The sequence below is a fragment of the Lynx canadensis genome, chromosome B1 (genome assembly GCF_007474595.2).
Source record: "Lynx canadensis isolate LIC74 chromosome B1, mLynCan4.pri.v2, whole genome shotgun sequence".
NCBI classification, from domain to species: domain Eukaryota; kingdom Metazoa; phylum Chordata; class Mammalia; order Carnivora; family Felidae; genus Lynx; species Lynx canadensis.
In genome coordinates, this window is record NC_044306.2 from 43,216,801 (window position 1) to 43,242,300 (window position 25,500).

The window sequence follows — 25,500 nt, forward strand, 5'->3', positions numbered from 1 at the left end:
ATAAATTTTAAAATGTTTCATACCATTTACTATCCATATGCTATGGATATAGATATTATTATCTTTACCTTTCAATAGTATGGTTAACTAAAGATGCAAACTCATTTGTGAATTAGCACCTCACAATAGTTAACATCCTTGGAATATATAAATACATAATAAAACTATCACCTGTTCTGTACTTTAACCATACCTATCTAGAAAACTCTGCCATATAAACAGAAATGTATTGGGAACCATGGTTAAAATTAAAGGGCTATTAGCATGCTCACTCCTTGATTGGAACTAAAAAGTATATACAAATTTTCATTGACAACATGATCTAAAGCTATACTGTTATAGTTGCCACTAGCCACAAGTGGCTACTTAAATTTAAGTTAAATAAAGTAAATAAAGTAAAATAAAATGGAAATTATAGTTCTTTAGTTGCACTATCCACATGTCAGTTACTCAATAGCCACATAATCAGTGGAGACCATTTCTATAAGTACATAAAGTTCTACTGAAGCACACTCATCTAGATACTAACCCTCTGGAAACCAATACCCATCATTATAACTTCCTCCTGGTGATGATGGTTTTAGATAACAATTTGGAGGAGAATATCCAACATCACAGTGACAATTAAACCTATTATTGCAAACCTAAAATCAAAACCAAACAAACAAACAAAAAAGAACATTTTATGTACAAGATAAAAATTAAGTGCATTATTTGTGTCTGTTAGATAATATGTTATTAAAATATGGTAATTTCATATATTATAGGTAGTTTTAATGGTATTTTCATGCAGAAAGTAATTTTTAAAATAAAATCTAACATAAAAAATGTCAATGCAATATCTTTTCAATGTCATAGATATTTCCTTTTATTAGTCACTTGTGTTTTTAAATAAAAATAGGTAACATTATGATACAACTGAAATGCATTCTTCTAAAAAACTGTAGAAATTGTAAAGCTAGAAATTGTAAAATGGTGGGAGTTGACATATTATATGAATTGTGTTAGATTAAAAAAAATACCTGTGATAAGAGGGAACTTTTACCAAAATGATGGGGGAAAACAAAGAGGAAAAAGCATGCTTAACCAGAAATAGATACAAATGTATTTGTTAGAGATAGGAAGGCTAGAAAATATCTATAAATGTGATCTCGTGGATGAATCGAAAGGGTCACTGCTAATATCATCGTCAATGGGGAAAAAAACTGACAGCCTTTCCCCTAGTGTCAGGAACAAGACAAGGATGTCACTCTCACCATTACTGTTTAACATAGGACTGGAAGGGTTAGCTTCAGCAATTGACAACAGAAAGAAATAAAGGCATACAAATCTGCAAGGAAGAAGTCAAACTTTCACTATTTGCAGACAACATGATACTCTATGTAGAAAACCTGAATGATTCCACCAAAATATTGCTATAACAAGTACATAAATTCAGCAGTCACAGGATAGAAAATCACTGTGCATAAATCTGTTGCATTTCTATACACCAATAGCAAAGAAGCAGAAAGAGAAATCAAGGAATCAATCCCATTTGCAATTGTACCAAAAAACAATAAGACACCTAGGAATAAGTCTAACTAAAGAGGTAAAAGATCTATACTCTAAAAACTATAGAACACTTGTGAAAGAAATTGAAGAGGACACAAAGAAATGGAAAAGTATTCCATGCTTGTGTACTGGAAGAACAAACATTGTTAAAATATCTATACTACCCAAAGCAATCTACACATTTAATGTAATCCCTATCAAAATAACACCAGCATTTTTCATGGAGCTAAAACAAACAATCCTAAAATTTGTATGGAACCACAAAAGACTCCAAATAGTCAAAGCAATCCTGAAAAAGAAAAACAAAACTGGAGGCATCACAATTCCAGATTTCAAGCTATATTACAAAACTGTAGCCATCAGGACACAATGGTAGTGGCACCAAAAACAGATGTATAGATCAATGGAACAGAATAGAAAACCCAGAAATTGACCCACAATTATATGACAACTAGATTGCCAACTAATCTTTGACAAAATAGTAAAAGTATATTCAATGGAAAAAGTCTCTTCAGCAAATGGTATTGGGAAATCAGACAGCTACATGCAGAAGAATGAAACTGGGCAACACTTTCTTACACCATACACAAAACAAATTCAAAATGGATGAAAGACCTAAATGTGAAACAGGAAACCATCAAAATCCTAAAGGATTTTGAAACCTCTTTGACCTTGGTTGGAGCAATTTCTTACTAGATGCTTCACCAAAGGCAAGGGAAACAAAAATGAACATGAACTATTGGGACTTCAAATAAAAAGCTTGTGCACAGCAAAGGAAACAATCAACAAAACTAAAAGACAGCCTACAGAATTGGAGAAGATATTTGCAAATTACATATCAGATGAGGGTTAGTATCGAAAATCTATAAAGAACTTATCAAACTCAACACCCAGAAAACAAATAATCCAATTAAGAAATGGGCAGAAGACATGAATAGACACTTTTCCAAAGACATACAGATGGTCAACAGACACATGAAAAGATGCCCAGCATCACTCATCATCAGGTAAATATAAATCAAAACCATGATGAAATACCACCTCACACCTGTCAGAATGGCTAAAATTAACAACACAAGAAATAGCAAGTGTTGGTGAGGATGAGGAAAAAGCAGAACACTTTTACACTGTTGGTGGGAATGCAAACTGGTGCAGCCACTCTGGAAAACAATATGAAGGTTCCTCAAAAAGTTAAAAGCAGAACTACTCTATGACCCAGAAATTGCACTAGTAGATATTTACCCAAAGGATACAAAAATACAGATTGAGGAGGTGCATGAACCCCAATGTTTTTTATGTTTGTTTTATTTTTGAGAGAGAGAGAGAGAGCATGAACATGGAGAGGCAGAGAAAGAGAGGGAGACAGAATCTGAAGCAGACTCTGCTCTGTGAGAGCAGAGCCCAATATGGGGCTTAAGCCCACAAACTGTAAGATCATGACCTGAGCTGAGGTCAGATGCTAAACCAACTGAGCCACCTAGGTTCCCCTGCACCCCAGTGTTCATAGCATAGCAGCATTATCAACAATAGCCAAACTTTGGAGAGACCCCAAATGTCCATCAACTTGTCCATATACAATGGAATATTACTCAGCCATCAAAAAGAATGAAATGTTGCCATTTGCAATGATACAGATGGAGCTAGAATGTATAATGCTAAGTGAAATTAGTCAATCAGAGAAGGACAAATACAATATGGCTTCACTCATTGTGGAATTTAAGAAACAAAGCAGACAAACATATGGGAAGGGAGTAAAAAAAAGAGAAGAGGGGGAAACAAACCACAAGAGACTCTTAATGATAGAGAACAAACTATGGGTTGAGAGAGACAGGTGGATGGGAGATGGGTGATGGCTACTAAGGAGAGCACTTGTTTTTATGAGCAGCGGGGTTGTACATAAGTGACGAATCACTGAATTCTACTGAAGCCAGTATTGCACTGTATGTTAACTAAAATTTAAGTTTAAAGAAAAGAAAAGAAAAAACAGGGGTCAAAAGCAGAACAGAGAATCTAGAAATAGGTTCATACAAGAATTAAACTTTAAGTAAGAAAGGAAAGAAACAGAAAAGAAAGTGTTAATAATAGGGCATGTAAGTGATTTGGGAGAAAATATTGATACTAGTCACACAGCTAGGTCACTTTTTTCCTGGATTATTATATAAAATATGAAGCATTGACATGGCAAGGAGACACTAGCCACAGAGTTAAAGCCAAATGCTGGCTTGGAAAAATTTACAAAATTTACAAAATTTCTATACCCTAATAGATAATTTCACAGTGAATGGACAAATAGAGAAATATAAATGGTAAATATGACCACACATACATGCTTAAGAACTTTATTAACTAAATGTGAATTAACAATAGTTTAGCGTGTGAGAAGAGATTAAAAAACCTGAGAAGCTAGTCTGGCCAGAATTTCAGAAAATGCACATTTTCATCCATGATAGGTGAGAGCAAAACTGGTACAATATTTCTTAAAAACAAAATATTTCTGAAAATGTAAATGCTGCATAAGCTTGACCGATCTGATTTCATTGCTACCAATTTAAGAAATGAGATAATTGTGCAAAGGTGAGTGTCCAACAATGTTCATTGTGCCATTAATAACATTAGTCAAGTAAAAATTTAACATTATCTAAAAGTCCATCAGTAAATGAATTTTCAAATATAGTATGGAGGAAACATACAAGGAAATAAATTGAAGCCACTAAGGAATAAAAGAGATCTGAATGGACAAGAAACTGCTCTCACAAAAATATGTGTAATACATGTAATATAAGTATATTAAGTGTGTGTTTACATATATATCAGTACACATACATTCAATTGTAAGCAAAATTTATATAAGCATGTATAAAAGTATATTTGTAGCCTTCAACAAGCCCATTTCCAAAATTTCACACTCTTAATCTAACATAATAACAGACTGTTTCATTTTGCATTTTTGTACAAAGTTCAAGGCTTATTAGCCCATGAGGCCTTTAATAATCTTAACACATAAATCATGTACATAAGTATAAGTAGTGGAATCCATTTCCTTATTTAACTGCAAGTTTCTAAAAGAAATTTCCATATCAAATAATTCTTAACCTTATTACTAGTGGAAAATGCCACTAATGGATTTTAAACACTATATATAAAAATAGAGAAACTGTTACATACCCCATGTCCACTGCAATTTTTTACTGAGTCACAATTTGTTTTTACTGGGTTCTCACTTCTTTCTCTACAGAATCCTTTATAACAATACTGAAATGTTAAAACAACCAACAGAAAATATTTAAAGTCAAGAGTTGAGCAATTGTACTTGATACAGAAATTAGATGCAGAAGATAGATACAGATACACATGCACATACACACACGCACGCACGCACACACCACTCTGGATTTCATGACATCTACTCCTTCTAATAAAAGAAGCTGGGAGTCCAAATGGCATATAATTACTACACAGAAAATTTTGAGAATGAGATTCTATTTTTCCCATGAGGGAGCACAGCTGTGAGTTTATTGACACTAATTGGTGTAAGAACAAAAACAGCCAATTTGTACTATTTGTAATGAGCTAGGATCTGGCTTTGCATTTTCTATGCATTTTTATAGTATATACTCAGATTGACCCCGTGAAAGAGATGTTTTTATCCTCATTTAAAATGTTTACTTATTTATTTTTGAAAGAGAGAGCACAAGCAGGGTAGGGGCACAGAGAGAGAGAGAGAGAGACACAGAATCTGAAGCAGGCTCCAGGCTCCGAGAGCATAGAGCCTGATGCCAGGCTGGAACCCACAAACCGCGAGATCATGACCTGAGCTGAAGTTGGATGCTTAACCAATTGAGTCACCCAGGGGCCCCATCCTCATTTTATATTTGAAAAAATAAATGTGCTGTTTTGGGGACATGCATAAGTTATTGATAGAGCCAATACTCAGTGCAGGAACTACTTTAGTCACAGAGCCTCATATTGATCAATGCTAAATATCAGTGTTCTTATAATTTTTATATTTATTTCCAACTTTAATGACAATATCTCTTGTCTTTTACATTTGCACCGTGTTCTAGAGAAAGTTATTTAATCCCTCCGTGCCTCAGCTTATCCAGCTTTGAATTTGGAACAGCAATTGATAACCCAAATTTATTCAAATGTGGGTTATAAGGATGAAATAATTTGTTGGACACACATAGTAAATGCTCACTAAACACAAGATGCTTTTTAAATTATTTATTTACCTCATTTTCATGTGGACTTTAAGTGCCTATTCCTCTATCAAATTTTAATTTAATTTTAATATCTTTAGGGAAGTCAGTAAAAATTATCTGTCGGCTTTTCTCAGGTTATCTGATAGAATATACATTGTATGATGAATAGTCTTAAAAATCATTATTTTCTATCACCATTAACCAATCATAAAGGATAGAATATCAGTTGTTCAGTAACTGGAAGTGCTCTGATGAAGCCAGCAAGAATAACAAAATTTTGTACAAACCAGCATTACCTGTGCACAAAATCATTTTCATTCTAGTGCTCCTTAAACATTGCCATTGAGGCAATAATAACTAGTCATATTTCATTGGGTTGTCTTTAGGGGGAAAAGTCAGGAAAAGTTAAGACCCATGCTTCTGATACAATTTCCTTCAAGTAAACGGATCAATTTGCAGCTGGCTCTTTTGTCATTGACAGCAAAAACAAGAGACGCTACAAAAGTAGCTAGGCCTGGGCCATGGTTGAGATGATGTTTTGAATATAAACTAATATATAAGACTTCCTTCTTTGAACAAGAGACACAAACAGTGTCCCAGAAGCAGCCATACCATGTTTCAAAGAAAAGAAAAAACAATATAAGAAAATACATATTTCCTAAAGAGAAATGCCTGGATTATATAAGCATATCTTTGTAGAGTCCCAGGTAAGAAAAAGGGAGTTAATTTTATTCATCAATTCATTGATTAGCTTATCTAGTTTTGGACATTTAAATGTCCCAAACATATCCCTTTTCAAGTTTGAAATGAATGTGCTGAGATATGTTCATCTTCCCTGGCCTATGTACGTGAACTAGAATCACTTCTCCTGTTCTAAGCCTTATAAATAAAAAAATCAGAAAGCTTTCTCTCATATCCAATATTAAGCAAACTTGCATTGCTGGAATATGCCCATCTCCATGCAGTATACTCTTCACCCAGTATATAACAGTATTCAATATATGAGTGTTTTATTTAAAATATCATTATGATTAATAAGGAAGATGTACTTTTCTTCCAGATGTACTTTCATTAGATGTTAATAAATAAATAAAGTCTCCCTCCTCTCCCTCTTTCTTTTTATCTATCAAGATAATTTTTACAAAGGACCCACATTTAGTGAGAGTAAGATAAAGAAGTCTTTCCTTTCCAACCACTCTGAAATCAACTGAACAAGGAAGAGTAACACATAAAATAAAGTATACCTTGGATGAATTTTTAAAATAACCACAGAAAAACTCCACATCAAATTCATTCACAACAGCTCCCCTTTTCCTAATTAATGTGAGTAAAGGAGTATCAGAAAGAGGCAATTTGAAGATAAAAGATTTAAGAACTTCCTGGGATTTTGAAATAAAATGAAGGCCCTGGTGGATAAAATGAGGTGAGGAAGCAACGTCATCAAATACAATGGTAAAGGAGAGACCCTGGTTGATCAACCTTGAATGCTCTGGAGGAACTGCAGCCTGAGTAAGAAGGAAAAGCAGAGGAAGAAGAGTCAAAAAGGCAGGTAGGGAAGGGTGGCTAAAATGCAGAATTATCAATGGAAATCTGTCCTCAAAACCACAGAAGTAGTTAGCTTTCATATTCACTACTCACCTCTCCTTTCTCTCAGTTACAAAATTTAGTCGACACAACACTTTTATCCCAAAGGAGAAAGTTTAGAAAGGTATTTTGTTTTCTAAAGCAACTGAATTAATGGTGACTACAGAATTGGGGCTTTTCAAATGGTTTGTCCTCTAGAAGAGTTGCCATCCAATGCAGTATCATGGCCTAAAAGCCAGTTTCCACAATGAAGACTGTCATGTGACAAACCCCTGTCACATGGAAAAGGCTGCCAATTAGTTTTTTTTTTTTTTATTAGCAATAGTGTGAGAGTAAAAAGTCATGCCAGTTTAAAGCTCCTACTGAACCAAATAGGGAGAAACGTTCTTCCTCCCTGCCTTCCCCCCTTCCCTTCACTTCCCTTTTTTCCATTTCCTTCCTCCCTCACTCCTTTGTTTTCCCCACATGGGGACATTGGCCAGTTGGGCATAGGCTAATGATCAGACTTTCCCAGGAGAGAATCACTGCTGGAGAGATGAGTGAATTGATCTGTAAAGCTTTAACCAGTCATACGGCTGGTGGGACAAATCAGCACAGTAATCTGTTGCATTTGTATATCTAGTTCCCATATGGTCTCATTTCAGTTCTTGTCATTGTAATTGTATTTTCCCTGAAGGTAAGATGTTGTTTCACTCTCACTACTTTTAAGATTCTTTGTCTTAATTTTCATAAATTTAATTATGCTGTATCCAACTGTGAATTTTACTAGGTTCATCCTATATGACATTCTTTCAGCTTCTTGCATTTTTAGGCTTATGCCTTTTGGCAAATCTGGAAACTTTCCAGGAATTATTTCCTCTGTTTTTGTCATGTCTTTATATCTTCTCTGCGTGTGCTAGAACTTTCTATCGTTCCATTAGTAGTTTCAAGAGCATGTTTGTAATTGCTCTTGAAATACGCTAATGATGGCTGCTTTACATTCTTTAAAGTATATTGGTGTAATCTTGGTGTTATGATGTTAGTGTTTTTTTCTCTTTCAAATTGAGATTTTCTTGGTTCTTGGTATTAAGACTGATTTTTTATTGAAACCTAGATATTTTGAGTATTATGCGATTCTGAATCCTGTTTAAACCTGTTTTAGCAGTTCTCTGTTAGAGTTCTAGACAAGGGACAAGGGATATCACCTGAGATGAGAGGGCCTCCTAATTACTACAAGGGTCAGGGAAAGACAGACACCAGTAGGCTTCTGCTCATACCACCCTGGTTAGAACCACAATTCTTTCTATGTTGTGTGGTTGAAGTAGAGCAGTTATTATTTAAAAGTATACTGTTTGCTTGACTGTCCCTTTGGATAAAGAAGTCAGGCTTTCCTTGATGACTCTTTTTTGTCAGTTCCATTTGGCACTTCCGAGTTGCTAGCTTTTCTGACACCCAGGTTGCGATATATGAGGCAAAAATGAAAGGAAACTCACTGCTGTGTTGTTCCTTGGGTTCCGAAGTCTCTACCTAGTCTTGCCTTTCTCTCTTCAGCTTTCACAGTATTATGTTAGCTTTACATATAAAATTGTTTTTAACTGTACACAATAGAAAAGTATGTATAGTACATCATTCTGGAACCCCAAATCTCTACCTGTAATTTTTAATCATCACATAATACACTTATCAATATTTTCCTTTATATTTAACTCATTTTGTAGCATTTAAGAAATCTTTGAGTATATCAGACCCTAAGCTTTCTCTGAGGTATTTATTAAAACATTTTGATCTGCAGTTCCTCTGAAATAATATTTTTTATTTTAGTGTAGAAGTCAGTTTATCATCATACCAATATTGCAATGCTTTAATTATTTTAACTTTACAATAAATCTTGATATTTGGTAGTATGAATTTCCAGTTTCCATTTTCTTCTTTAAAATTACATTGACAATTTGTTATTTGGGTATTGAGTTTGGTGAGTTCTTTATAGATTTTGGATACTAACCCTTTATCCCACATGTCATTTGCAAATATCTTCTCCCATTCCACCGGTTGGCTTTTTTTTTTTTGATTGTTTCCTTCACTGTGCAGAAGCTTTTTATTTTGATGAGGTTCCAGTAGTTCATTTTTGCTTTTGTTTCCCTTGCCTCCGGAGACATATTTAGTAAGAAGTCACTGTGACTGAGGCCAAAGTGTTTGTTGCCTGTTTCCTCTAGGGTTTTGATGGTTTCCTGTCTTACATTTAGGTCTTTCATCCATTTTGAGTTTATTTTTGTGTATGGTATAAGAAAGTGGCCCAGGTTTATTCTTCTGAATGGATAAAGAAGATACGGTGTATACACATACAGTGGTATATTACTCAGTGATCAAAAAGAATGAAATCTTGCCTTTTGCAACAATGTGGATGGAACTAGAATGTATTTTTTTTTAATTTTTTTTTAACGTTTATTTATTTTTGACACAGAGAGAGACAGAGCATGAACGGGGGAGGGTCAGAGAGAGGGAGACACAGAATTGAAACAGGCTCCAGGCTCTGAGCTGTCAGCACAGAGCCCGACGCGGGGCTCGAACTCACAGACCGCGAGATCATGACCTGAGCCGAAGTCGCCGCTTAACCGACTGAGCCACCCAGGCGCCTCGTAACTAGAATGTATTATGCAAAGCAAAATTAACCAAAGACAGACAAATATCATATGATTACACTCATATGTGGAATTTAAGAAACAAAACAGATGAATATAGGAGAACAGAAGGAAAAGTAGGATAAAAACAGAGAGGGAGGCAAACCATAAAAGGCGTTTAAAGACAGAGAGCAAACTGAGGGGTGTTGGAGGGGTGTTGGGCAGGGGGATGGGCTAAATGGGTGATGGGCATTAAGGAGGGCACTTATTGGGAAGAGCACTTGGTGTTATATTTAAGTGATGAATCACTAAATTCTACTGAAACCATTATTACACTATATGTTAACACACTTGGATTTAAATTTTTTAAAAAATTAGTGACCATTTTGTATTTCTACCCTTTGCATTTTCATATAAACCTTCAAGTCAGTTTTCAATTTTCAACAACAATGCATCCCCTCCTCCACCAAAAAAATAAATAAATAAAAGCAAAACCAAAAACAAAAATCTGGAGTTTGATTTTTGATGGTATCATATTCATTAATTGATTTTGAGAACATTGACATCATAACAATATTAAGTCTTAAAAATAAATGAGGATGGCTTATCCCTCTATTATGTAGATCTTCTCTGTCTAGTAATGCTTTGCACTACTTTGCAATTGTCAATGTAGAAGCTGTCTTGCGTGTCTTTTATTTTAGTCTTCCTAAGTTATAAATGCCTTTAAATGCTATCAATCTCACAATATCATGATGCTAAGACTCTTTATAAAAATTTCATTTTTTACCATTGTAAAGCTATAAAGACATAAAGTCACAGGGCTGCTACAATTTCGGCTTGTGAAGGAACAGCAAGACAACTTAAGCCAAAAAAACAATATTTAGTAAAAATCACAAACCACAGAATTTCCATGTGCAATCCAAACAGTACAAATGCATGTTTTGTAGGTTTTTCCCTGACTTCTCACTCACTATATTGGAAATATATATCCACGTAACTAACAATTATTTACAAATGTCACTGGATAAATATAGTATACTGTAATTTGTCTGGCCAACCTACAATTGGGTGTTTAATGTGTCTTCATTTTATTCTCTATTGTAACTCACATCATAATTGCTCTATACAAATGTATATTTCTTATATCTAAAAATTAATTTATTATTACATTAGAAATAGCTTAAAAAGTATGTTAATATATTAAACTCTTTACACATTTCTAAATCACTTTCCAGAAAGCAGGTGCTAATTTATACTAGGTTTAAGATGATAGTAAGGTATGGTTCTCACCATCAAATATTATTCTCAATGCCCAAATAACACAAAAATAATGGTTACATATTCATTTACTTTGTATTTACTTAATCACAAGTTAGGTAGAACTTTTTCATGTTTCTTAGTCATATGTTCAATTTCATGAGATTTTTTTTGCACTGATCTATATCAGTGTGTGTGTGCATGTGTGTGCATGCACACATATACACAATATACACATATATTGTGATATACATATAGATTATGTGATGTTTTCTCTGACACCAACTGGGTGTCCCACAATTCCATATAAGTCAATTCTGACACTATTTGGAGTTAAAATCCGATTGCACAACTTGAAAGGTTCAATGCCACAAGACTGCCCCCATTTCAGATACCAGATGCAAATCCCACACCATCCACACTTTTGACCAACTGGCTATAAATTGGAGATTTCCATGGCCCCCTCCTCAAGTTTGCTAATTTGCTCATTTGGCTCACAGAACTCAGGAAAACACTTTACTTATGTTTACCAGTTTATTACAAAGGATACAACTCAGCAACAGCTAAATGGAAGAAATACAGAGTGCAAGATATATTGGGAGTGAAGGGGCAAGGAGGAAGTCATAGTTTCCATAACATCTCCAAACATCTCATCATTGCAGCAAGTTGATTTGTTCATCAGTTTAGAAAGTCTCTGAATCTCAATGTTCAAAAGTTTTTATAAAGTTCAAACTCTAGCCACACCACTTTCCTTCCTGATGGTCTGTGAGTGAGGCTAAAAGTTTAAACTCTCGTCATTTGGTCTTTCTGGTAACCAACCCCATCCTGAACCTGTCTAGAAACCCCACCCTAAGTCACCTCATTAGCATAAACTCAGGTTTGATTGGGAGGGGATGAATAACAAAAAACATTCCTATCACACAGGAAATTCTAAGGGGATTTAGATGCTCCATGCCAGAAACCAGGGACAAAGACCAAATTATACCACACACACACACACACACACACCATTTTAGTGTGTATTAATGAAAGATTAAATTAGTTAATGAATTTACGCATTTGCTCTGTCATATTTATTGTAAATTATTTTTTCAGTTTAGATTATCTTTGAAAGGATGACATATTATTTTTAATGTAGTCAGTACTAGTATCTTTCTTTGCAATACCTCATTTTTATGTCAGAATATCTTTTCTCATTCTGAGATGTTTACTAGTCACTTCCATTTTCCTCTGAGTTTTCATTTCTTAAAATAGTGTATCTTAATGCAAATATTTTAATAAAATGTGAGATAATTGTTTACTTTTTTCCTTTGGTCAACTATTTTTTTAATAGAATTTTTAAATGTTTATTTTATTTTTTTATATATATATATGAAATTTATTGACAAATTGGTTTCCATACAACACCCAGTGCTCATCCCAAAAGGTGCCCTCCTCAATACCCATCACCCACACCCCCCCTCCCTCCCACCCACCATCAACCCTCAGTTTGTTCTCAGTTTTTAACAGTCTCTTATGCTTTGGCTCTCTCCCACTCTAACGTCTTTTTTTTTTTTTTCCTTCCCCTCCCCCATGGGTTCCTGTTGAGTTTCTCAGGATCCACATAAGAGTGAAACCATATGGTATCTGTCTTTCTCTGTATGGCTTATTTCACTTAGCATGACACTCTCCAGTTCCATCCACGTTGCTACAAAAGGCCATATTTCATTTTTTCTCATTGCCACGTAGTATTCCATTGTGTATATAAACCACAATTTCTTTATCCATTCATCAGTTGATGGACATTTAGGCTCTTTCCATAATTTGGCTATTGTTGAGAGTGCTGCTATGAACATTGGGGTACAAGTGCCCCTATGCATCAGTACTCCTGTATCCCTTGGATAAATTCCTAGCAGTGCTATTGCTGGGTCATAGGGTAGGTCTATTTTTAATTTTCTGAGGAACCTCCACACTGCTTTCCAGAGCGGCTGCACCAATTTGCATTCCCACCAACAGTGCAAGAGGGTTCCCGTTTCTCCACATCCTCGCCAGCATCTATAGTCTCCTGATTTGTTCATTTTGGCCACTCTGACTGGCGTGAGGTGATACCTGAGTGTGGTTTTGATTTGTATTTCCCTGATAAGGAGCGACGCTGAACATCTTTTCATGTGCCTGTTGGTTTGGTCAACTATTTTTTTTAAACTTTTTATTTATTTATTTTGAAAGAGAGCAAGAGAGTGTCAGCATGGGAGAGGCAGAGAGTGAGGGAGAGGGGGAATCCCAAGCAGGCTCCACACTGTCAGCACAAAGCCCAGTGCAGGTCTCAATCCCACAAATCATGAGATCATGACCTGAGCTGAAACCAAGAGTCACACACTTAACCAACTGAGCAACCCAGGCACCCCAGTCAACTAATTTTTTAATGGTACCAATTTAAAAATCTTTTATTCTGTTTCTCAAAATTTTTAAGAAAAAATAAAGCTTAAACTCTGTTTTATTATTGTGTCTTGTGGGAAGGCCAAATTTTATATAGGTATGTATATATATGTGTGTATGTATATGTATATGTATATATATATATGTATGTGTATATATATATGTACATATATGTATACATATATATATATATATAATTGATATGTATATCAAAATTATTCCCCTTGTCAATTACAGAAAGATCAAATTCTTGGCTTGGCTTTTTTTTTTTCTTTTCTTTGTTGTTCTTAGGTTGTTCTGACTTACTTTTTTGGCATATTATCTGATTCTTTTTTGTTCTTTGTTCACACAAATTTTTGCAGATTAGATCCTGGCCTAACAAAGAGGCTTAGATTCTTAAGTATGAAAAAACAAGTTTAAATATCTACAGCAAAACTTATAATAAAAGAATGACAGATAATGAAGCAAGCATTCCTTTGACTAAAAGAAATTCTGTCCTTCCAATCTTAAGATCATGATACAGTAACCAAAATTTGTAACATTATTTATAAATGAAAAATTTGAAATCTCCCTCTCTCTCTCTGTCTCTCTCTCCATGAGGAACTGCTTGATATCTCAGTGAAGATTCAGTTTGTCCAGGGAGGAAGTGAGTTCAGGGTCTTCCCAGACTACCATGTTGGACCTCATCCTTCCTTATATCTCTCACTTTTTTTCTTTCTCATGCACAAACACATTCATACACAGATACTCAGACACACAAACATCGTATATGGAACAAAGTAAAATAAAAATTTATTTACCTTATTTTGACCACATATCGTGCCATTATGCACTTGAGTAAAATCATACTCCGAAGATTGTGTTTCATTTCTCAAATATGCTGACAAACATATATGGCCTCCAAGGTAAGTATATTGAACATTAAAAGTTTTTACTGGTACTATCTGTGAATGTGTCCAGTGACAAACTATCTTTCCACAAAGGATATGCCTGGCAATATAAGGCAAAAAAAGGTTGCTCATATGTCTCTTAGGAACACAATATATTAAATCATTAACAATTCAAAACATGAAGATAATTCAAAATGTTATTCAGATCATAACACCAAAGTTATTCAGAACATATGAAGCATGACAAATAAATTTATCTGTATATACTAGGTTCATCTCTCATTTATATTAACTTATTTTTGCGTGCGCACGCACGCACACACACACACACACACACAAACATGCATTTAAAAAAGTATAGTAGTCTTGAGCACCTGAGTGGCTTAGTCAGTTGGGCGGCCAACTTCCACTCAGGTCATGATCTCATGGTTCATGGGTTCAGGCCCCGCGTCAGGCTCTGTGCTGACAGCTCTGAGCCTAGAGCCTGTTTTGGATTCTGTGTCTCCCTCTCACTTCCACCCCCCTCCCTACTCATGATCTATCTCTCTCTCTGTGTAAAAAGTAAATAAACATTAAAAAAAATTTTTTTAAGTATAGTAGTCTAAATACACACCGAAAATTGCAACCATGTTTGGCACAGTTTCCAAATTCATCTGCTTGAAAATTCACTTCTTGTGCACATAGATAAGTAGAAACTTTAGCAACTGAAAATATAAATAGTTACAATTACTAATCTTAAAAAAACAAAAGTGGTAAATTAATATAGAAACATCTGGACAACAGCAATGCCCAGTAAGTGTCATCTACTATAATTTTTTAGTGTCATCTACTGGCTATACAAGAAGGAGAAACACTAAAAACTACCCACTTGAGAATAGGAAAATTGTGTCAAAGGCAGAAATGATTAAGAAAGCAGTCATTTGCTCTCTTACCTACAATTCTAATATTCTACTCCTCTTTGCGCCAATCACGTGAAATTTGATTAATATACTATTTTTTTTGTTCTTTACTTATTAGGCCTATTTTGCCTCTTGATATAGTTCAAAGTCATAATGATTAACTATTTTTTTTCAAATTTGGATTTTAAACAAACATTACCCTTTATTATGGCTATAGGATGGTTTACTGACTGTAGAAAAATACAGTTTGAAAAGGAACCCCAGAAAAAAGATACAACTATTACATTTTCCAAATAATGCTTCACACTGTACATCTGGATCTCGGCATATTCCCTCATAGCAATAGGCAGTATTATTATTACATGGTTCTAAATCAGCAGATTTCACATCAGGTACACAAGCCTCAGATGTTCCATTGCAAAATTCTGGAAAATCACATGGATCTGTCATTTTCCTACATAAACGTCCTCTTTCAGCTATCTATGAGACAAAGAAAAATAAATATATATTTAAAGTAGTAAACCAAAAAAGGTAAAAAAAAATTAAACAAGAACAGTGTATTTCTATCATTTCCATTATTATTGCATTTTAACTACTTAAAGTCAAATTATGAATTTACTTGAAACCGCGAGTGAAATAGATTGGAAAAAACTTAAATGTTCATCAATGAATGAATAGATTAATAAACTGTGGTATATTCATGCAATGGAATATTTTTAGCCATATAAAGGAACACTGATACATAGGCTACAAGATGAATGAATATTCAACACTATGTTAAGTGAAGAAATCCAGACACAAAAGGTCACATATTCTATGGTTCGTATGAAATAACCAGAATAGGTTACTCCAGACAGAACACAAATTGGTTCTGTCCAATTGGTGTTGTCCAGCCAGGACTGAGGGGAAGGAAGAAAGGAGAGCAAGTGCTTAATGCTCCAGGAGTCTCCTGTTTGATTGAGGAACTTGTTTTGGAACTAGATAGAGGTGGCAGTTGCATAACACTGTGAATGTACTGAATATCACTAAATTGTTCACCTGCAAATGGTAAGTTTTATGGCAAGTTTTTCTTCACCTAATCCTTTTAAAGCCTCTACCAAATGTAAGAATTGTCCCCATTTTAAAGAACTGCCCTTTGGGTTGTAGAGAAAGGGCAATGGGCTGTGTAGAAAAGCCTTATTTGTTCAATCCTGCTGATTTGGAGACAAAGGACAAGGTGAGCGCTCTGGTGAAGGGAAGAGGAACAAGGTTTATTGCTAAGTAGCAGAAACTCTACGCTTGCATCCTTGAAGACAAGGGACAAGTGGCTTTAATTACTAGCATAAAGAGTGAAAAACACACACAGAACAAAGTAGAATTATATTAGGATAGATTTTACTGACAGACAACCTGGCAAATTTCTAATCAGATTTTGATTGTCGTTGACTCCTGAAAGTGACACAAAAAAGGCAAGATGAAGCAATCCCCAAAAGTCAAATCTTACTGAGTCTCCTTTCAGGTGTGGCTATAAAGGAATGTGAAGGGGAAATTTCCCAAAGGAAGTTAGGATTCAATTCAATTCCAGGACCAGTGGTCCCTTGAAAAGATAAAACTTGAATAGTAGACATGCTATATGTTGCTGACTACTCTACATGGACTCCTTTTCTGCTATTCTCAAAATGAGAGCTTTATTATTATTATTATTGTTTATTCAAACATTGTACATCAACTGTGTGTTGGGTGCCTTATTTTTAATTTTTTGTCATAAGTTGCTTGGTTATGAAGAGCTACATTCAGATATGACCAAGAGAAATTCATAGCACCCAAATAATCTGGAATTGATATTGAATAATAACTGGATAGGCCCTGAGTAGAGACTAAAAACAGTGCAATGGAAGGCATAGCTAAGAAGGCTGAAAAAGATCTAAATACATCTTCTGAACTTAGAAATCAATTATGTATGAATCAGGTCCATAAAGTTACATATTTGAAGTTGGGCAAAAAAACAAAGCTTAAAAAATGCTAAAAAAATGGACACACAAGAACACAAATTATGAAAGGAAATCATGTAGTATTTTGAAAGCTTACCAGACAAGTTCTTCTATCACAGCATGGTCCACTGCCACACTCTGCATTTCCAATTAGAGTACAACTTACAGGATTACAGCATTTTTTGTGAGCGCATTCCTAAAAGCAAACAGAAAAAAATAATAGGAATTTTCAATGAAATATGTAATTGTATTTATTGTCAAAATACACAAAATATTTCCCTAAGTTAATTACAATCATAGTATGATTTTTACTTCTGTATTTATTTCTAACACCACTTCAGTTAAACTTATATTTTCAGCATTGGAAAAACAATGGTAATGAAATCATTCATGCTTCCATGCTCAAGGAATTGACTGTAAAAAACTCAATGCAGTTTCTTTCAATCTTATAGGAATATACAAATGTATGCACTCTAAATTCTTAGATTTTTTTCATTCATTGTATCATTAGTACTTTTCAATCTTACCAAACCTCTTCAAGATATCATCTTTGGAATATTTAATAACTTATGGATGTGACAGAATAGAGGTTCTAAATTATAACAACGTTTTATTAACATAATGTTTCAAAGAAAAAAGCTTGTAATTTTTTTACTCTCAGACCTTACATTAAATATTAATTCTAGAAATTATTAGATAAGAGAGAACAAAATTATTAATGGCTCTTCATAATATACTTCCATTTCCTTCTTCCTGTAGCATAAAATCATGATATGTCACAAGACTGATAGTAATATTTAAAAATTAGTAGAGTGGATAGTCACAAATCACTATGTGTTTCTACTTGCTTCAATATTAATATTTTTATTATTAGTATACAGAAAATTTTACATATCTGCACACTATTATTTATTTAATATTTCTGTGTCTATATTTATGTTGATGTATTCATGTGTTTATTTCCTTTATTTGTAAGCATTATATTAATGGTATTAAGCCCTAGCCACCAACATATATCACTACATTTAAAATTTGTCATGACAACTTACTTTTGTTTGGGTGGGGTTTTTTTGGTAACTTTTTGATATTGTGATATTGTGAAATGGTCGACTCATAAAATCTAAGAACTATCATCTTTTTTTCTGGTTTTGTTCTTTAAGTTTATGGATAAAACTTTATTCCACCATGATCCCACTAAATATGTGAGTTTATAGTATGTGTGTAAAATGTTTGTGTTATATATATGTATGCATTTCTTTTCACTTTACATTAAGTTTTTTTAGTATAATTCACACATTATATGTTAGTTTCAGGTGTACAACTTTGTGCTTTGACAAGTTTATATGTTATTCACAATATCAATGACTATATCCCTTACACTATGCACTTTATTCCTGTGACTTATTCATTCCATAGCCTGTATCTCCCTCTCCCATTCACCCACTTGCCCAACCATTCCCTTCATACTGCTCTAGGAACCATCAGTTTGTTCTCTGTATTTATAGGTCTGATTCTGCTTTTTGCTTGTTCATTTGGTGGGGTTTTTTTTGTTGTTTTTTTGTTTGTTTTGTTTTAGATTCAACTTATGAGTGCAATAGTATGTTACTTGTCTATCTCAGTCTGTTTTCACTTAAAAATTGTCATCTAGGTACATCCATGTTGTCTCAAATGGCACAATCTCAACCTTTTCTACAGCTGAATTATATCCCATTGTGTGTGTGTGTGTATGTGTGTGTGCATGGCATATATATATATATATATATACACACATATACGTGTGTATATTAATATATATATATATTTATATATACACACACCATGGTAATATATACCACTTTTACTTATCCACTCATCCACTGACGGTAGGTAGCTTCCATGTCTTGGCTATTGTAAATAATGTTGCAATAAGTGTAGGGGTGGATGTATATTTTTGAAATAGTGTTTTTGCTTTCTTTGGGTAAATATTGGTAGTGGATATATTGAACCATATGAATTTCTATTTTTCATTTTTTGAGGAACCTCCATACTTCATTCCCTAATGGCTCCACCAACAGTATACAGGGACGCTTTCTCCTCATCCTCTCTAATACTTGTTATTTCTTATCTTTTTGATTGTTACCCATTCTTTCTGGTGTAAGGTGAGATCTCATTGTGATTTTGATTTGCATTTCCCTAATGATTAGTGATGTTGAGCATCTTTTCATGTGTCCATTGGCCATTTGGATGTCTTCTTTGAAAAAAATGTCTATTCAACTTCTCTGCCCATTTTTAAATAATGTTGAGTCATATAAATTCTATATATTTTTTGTATATTAATCCCTTATCAGGCATCTCATTTGCAAATATCTCATCCTAATCAGTAGGATGATTAGGATTAGGATTAGTTGCCTTTTTTGTCTTTTTTTTTTCTTAATTTTAATTTCAGTATGTTTAACATACAGTGCTATATTAGTTTCAGATTTCATACATCACACAGTGTTCATTATGACAAGTGCACTCCTTAATCCCATCACCTAATTAACTCATTACCTCAGCTACCTCTCCTCTGGCAAACATCTGTTTCTTCCCTATAATTAAGAGTCTGTTTCTCAGTTTGTGAGGATGTTGAGAAAGGGGAACGCTTTGCACTGTTGGTGGGAATGCAAACTGGTTCAGCCACTCTGGGAAATAGTAAGGAGATTCCTCAAATAGTTAAAAATAGAACTACCCTATGACCCAGCAATTGCACTACTAGGTATTTAACCAAAGAATACAAAAATACTACTGAGTATATATTCCCAAAATACAAAACACTCATTCAAAGGAATGCATGCACCCCAGTGTCAATAGCAGCATTAACTACAATAGCCAAATTATGGAAACAGCCCAAGTGTCCGCTGATTTATAAATTGATAAAGAAGATGTGACATGTATGTAGAATGGAATGTTATTCAGCCATAAAAAAGAATGAAATCTTGCCAATTGCAATGACATGGATGGATCTAAAGAGTATTATGCTAAGTGAAATAAGTCAGAGAAAGACAAATATATGATTTCACACATATGTGAAAGTTAAGAAACAAATGAGCAAAGGGGAAAAAGAGAGCCAAACAAAGAAACAGACTTTTAACTATAGAGAACAAACTGATAGTTACTAGAAGGGGGATGCATGGGGAGACGTGTTAAACAGGTGATGGGGTTAAGAACTGAACTTGTTTTGATGAGCACCAGGTGCTGTATGGAACTGTTGAATCACTATATTGTATATCTAAAAGTAATATTACACTGTACATTGATTAGAATTTAAATTTTTTTAAAAGTCTATTTTGTCTAAGTAAGTATTGCTACTCTGGGTTTCTTTTGACATCCATTTCCCTGATTAGTTTTCTCTATCTCCTCACTTTCAATCTGCAGGTGTCTTTAAGTCTGAAATGAGTCTTTTGCTTCAAGTCCATTCACATTCCAAGTAACTTTTGATAGATATTTATTGCCATTTTATTATCTGATTTGTGATTTTTTGATAGCTTTTCTCTGATCCTTTCTTCTCTTTATCTCTTTCATAGTTTTTTGGTTTTCTTTAGTGATATACCTGAATACCTTATTCTATTTTTTGCAGAATTTCTATTACTGTTTTTTTTATTTGTGGTTACTACAAGGTTTATATATAACAACTTCTACATATAGCAGTCTATATTAAATTGATGGTAGCTTAATTTTGATCTCATTCATTACTCCTCTCCCTTTCACACTTCAGATATTAGGCATCATATTTTATATCCTTTTATGAAAACCTTGGCTACTTTTTACAGAAACACATATTTTTACCTTTATATTTTTTTTATATTTTTTATATTTTTTACTTTTCATATTATCACTTATGGTCTTTGCACTCAAAGGGCCCCCCTTTAATATCTCTTGTAGAGCTAGTTTAGTAGTTATGAAATCCTTTAGTTTTTCTTTGTCAGAGAAACTCTTTATCTCTTCTTCTATTCTGAATGATAGCCTTGCTAGGTAGAACATCTCAGATACAGATTTTTCCCTCAGCACTCTGAATACATCATGCCAGTCCCTTATGGCCTACAAAAATTTCTGCTGAAATTAACCTCATAGCCTTGTGGGGTTTCCATTATATGTAAATGTTTTCTTTTCACTTACAACCTTTAAAATTCTTTATCACTATTTTTTTTCCCATTTTAATTACTATGTGCCTTGGTGTGGGCCTCTTTGGGTTGAATTTGCTGGGGGATTTCTGTGCCTCCTGAATTTGGATCTCTATCTCTCTCCCCATATTTGGGAAGTTTTCAACTATTATTTTATCAAATACATTTTCAGCCCCCCATTCCCTCTTCTCCCCTCTGGGATCCCTAATGTGAATGTGGTTATGCTTAATGGAGTCACTGAGTTCTCTAATTATATTTTCATAATGCAGTATTTGTCTCTCCCTTGTTCAGTTTGATTGCTTTCCATTACTCTATCCTCCAGATCACTGATACATTCCTCTGCTTCCTGTAGCCTACTATTTATTACATCTATTATATTTTTAATTTCATTCATTCAGTTATTCATCTCTGATATGTTATTTTGTATCTACTTGTCAAGAGTCTCACTGATGTCCTCCATTTTTTTCTCAAGTCAAGTGATTATCATTACTTTAAATTCTCCATCAGGCATATTATTTATCTCTGTTTCCCTTCTTGTGGCCTACTATTTAATTCATCCACTGCTTTTTAAAATTTTTTTTCACATTTATTTATTGTTGAGAGACAGAGACAGAGCATGAACAGAGGAGGGACAGAGAGAGGGGAAGACACAAAATCTGAAGCAGTCTTCAGGCTCTGAGCTGTCAGCAAAGAGCCTGATGCTGGGCCCAAACCCACGAACCACGAGATCATGACCTAAACCAAGGTTGGACACTTAACTGACTGAGCCACCCAGGTGCCCCTCCATTGCTTTTTAAATTTCATTTATTGAGTTCTTCATCTCTGATATGTTATTTTTATGTCTTTGTCCAGAGTCACACTGATGTCATCCACTTTTTTTGGAAGCCCAGTGAGTATCTTTACAATCATTAAATTCTCTATCAGGCATATTACTTCTTTTTGTTTCAATTAAGTCCCCTGCTGTGATTTTGTCATGTTCTTTCATTTGAGACAAATTCCTCTAATTTTGTCTATCTTTCTGTTTCTGTGTGTTAGGAAAGTCACCTACATCCTCTGCTCTTGAAAGTAGTGGCTTTATGAAGAGGTCCTGTAGTGTCCTGTAGTGCAATGTCCTTGGTTCACCAGAACTTGGCACTTCAGAGGAGTCTCCTATATGTGTTGCTTGTGTCCTGCTATGGTGTCTGAGTACCTTTTCCCTTCAGTCTAGACTTCTGCATTGATTATATCCTTGTTGTGGGAGCATGTTAGTGGCTGCAGCCAGGGTCTGGCATGTGGTTGCTGAGGTGACCACAGTCATGTGGTAGCTAAGCACAGTGTGAGGCCATGAGCACAGAGGTTGGGCATGGAGCAAGGTGGTAGCTCAATAAGTCACTCACAGCGTTAGCAAAATTTGTGCTGAGTGGTAGTCTTAGGTTGGATCCCCCCAAAGCAGGGCAGTGGCCAGGGGCACAACTCACGTTAGCAGCAGCAGACAGGGATGTGGTTTGGTGTCTCTCTTGAGTGGATGGAGGTCCCCAAAGGCCATTTCTACAGAATTGTAGGATATCTTGGAATCTGAGATTGTGATACCTCCATCTTTGTTCTTTCTCAAGGTCACTTTGACTATTCAGGGTCTTTGATGGCTCTATACAAATTTTAGTGTTATTTGTTCTAGTTCTGTGAAAAATGCTGTTTGTATTTTAATAGGGATTGCACTGAATCTGTAGATTGCTTTAAGTAATATGGACATTTTAGCAATATTAATTCTTCCAATACATAATCATGGAATATCTTTCCATTTGTTTGTGTCATCTTATTTCTTTTATCAATGTTTTTCAGTTTTCAGAGTACAGATCCTTTACCACATCCAACATAATACTCAATGTTGAAAAACAGAGATTTTCTTCTAAGATCAGACACAAGACAAGAATGTCCACTCTTACCACTTTTTTCAACATAGTACTAGAAGTCCTAGCCACAGCAATCACACGAGAAAAAGAAAAAAGAGGTATCCATATTGGTAAAGAAGAAGTTGAACTGTCTCTATTTGCAGATAACATAATACTAGACACAAAACATTCTAAAGACTCCCCTAAAAAAACCACTAGAAGTAATAAATTAATTCAGTAAAGTTGCAGGATACAAAATTAATACCCAGAAACCAGTAGTGTCTCTATACACTAATAACAAAACCACAAAGTAGCAGAAGCAAAAATTAGAGAACAATGCCATTTATAAATGCACCAAAAAGAATAAAATACCTCGGAATAAACTTAACAAAAGAGGTGAAAGACCTATAAACTTAAAACTATAATACATAGAATGTTTTGAGTGTTATGCTGTAAGAGAAGCTGTAATCAGGGATCTTTCTTTCAAAACAGTAGATAAATATATCAAGTGCATTTATAAAATAATTTATTCTTGATCTCTTGTACTACCTGGATTATCACATAATATTTTATACAAAATTAGATATAATGTTATAATTACACTAACTGCAACATTAGTGTATTATTGAAGTATATCAGACCTTTATCACTATATAACAAGTTTAAATTTACAGGAGTCAGATGATATTCTTTTTTTATTTTATATTTCAGTATTAACTAAAGTGTGTTATGCTTCACAATTTAAATATTTTATTGAAAAACTGTCAACAGTATTTAGTGCAGCTAGAGGATTGAATGGAAACTAAATATTAATGCAGGCAGGGGGAGCAAAAATCAATGACATGACAGGAAATTCCAAGGCTAGTATCAAAGAGAAAGCCTACAGTAGAGAGCAAATTTTCACAATACCTAAATCTAGACTAAATACCTGGCTTAGAAATTGACTCTTAAGGACTTATGCTTTAGGAACAGAATGCCATCATGGGACTGGAAGCCAGAACTTTATAAAACAGGTAGCCAAGGTATATCATTGAGAAATTTGAGAATCAACAGGATGTTTTCTTTTCTCCTAGTTGTCCAAACCATTTTTAAATGTCTCCTCAATATTTAATATCTTACTGAAGTGGTTCTCTATTTCTGGAATAAAATACAGAAGCATATTCATTTTTCATATACTCATTCTGGTTGGTAATCCTGATTATTTTGTAAGTATTTTCCAAAATATAAGTCAGTCATTCAAAGTAACATGAATTGGAGGAATCAACAACTTTCATGACTTAATTCTATTTCTATATGCCTGCAAAGGATACTGGGAATTAAAATTTTTTTTAAGTATCCAATTTACAATAATATTCAAAACATTAAATGTTTAGGGTTAACTTTAAGAATTAAAGATACCTAAATAAATGGAACAATATACCATGACCATGGTTTGAAATCATAACATTATGAATAACTCACTTCTCTACAAATTCATCTATAGATTTTTAAAAATCCCAGTCAAAATTCCAGCAGAATTAGGATTTTTTTTCTTTAGGGGATGTGAGTAGAAATAGAAAAGTTGATTCTAAATTTTACATAGAAATGCAAAGACCTAAAATCACCAAATCTATCTTGATTAAAGAAGTACAAAATATGAAGACACATTTTACCTGATTTTATGAGTTAGGGTAAGGAGAGCTGGTATTGGTATAAGGCTAGATATATGAAACAATGGAACACAAAGTATGTGATGAACTGTTTTTCAATACAGGTGTCAAGAAAAATATAGCTATTCAACAAATGGTCCTGGAACAATTGGATATACATATAGAAAAAGTATATCCTTATTCTTAACTTACAAACATTTCTCAAAACGGATCATAGATATACATATAAAAGCTAAAATCAATAAACTTCTAGAACACTTATGGGAAAGCTTCACAACCATGGGATAGATAGGGCACAAGTAGCATAACACATAAAAGAAAAAAAAAAAAGATAAACTGAACTTCACCCAATTAAAAATTTGACTTTTTGAAAGATTATCTTTAAGAAAATACAAAACCAAGCCACATACTGGGAGAAAATATGGCAAAAGACTTGCATATAGTTTATATTAAGAATTTCTAGGGGTGCCTGGGTGGCT

At 34.1% G+C, this 25,500-nt stretch overlaps 1 protein-coding gene across 1 annotated transcript in view; it reads right to left on the reverse strand.

Moving 5' to 3' along the window:
• The window catches only part of LOC115511480 (A disintegrin and metallopeptidase domain 3-like), a 119,322-nt gene that overhangs the window by 11,589 nt on the left and 82,233 nt on the right, over window positions 1-25,500 (reverse strand). The window contains exons 13-18 of the mRNA XM_030311872.1: window positions 17,463-17,561; window positions 15,680-15,875; window positions 15,110-15,200; window positions 14,407-14,596; window positions 4,717-4,803; window positions 530-644 (exon numbers count right to left, since the gene is read on the reverse strand). Coding sequence (XP_030167732.1) covers window positions 530-644; window positions 4,717-4,803; window positions 14,407-14,596; window positions 15,110-15,200; window positions 15,680-15,875; window positions 17,463-17,561 — 778 coding nt within the window. The remainder of the gene's footprint in view (window positions 1-529; window positions 645-4,716; window positions 4,804-14,406; window positions 14,597-15,109; window positions 15,201-15,679; window positions 15,876-17,462; window positions 17,562-25,500) is intronic.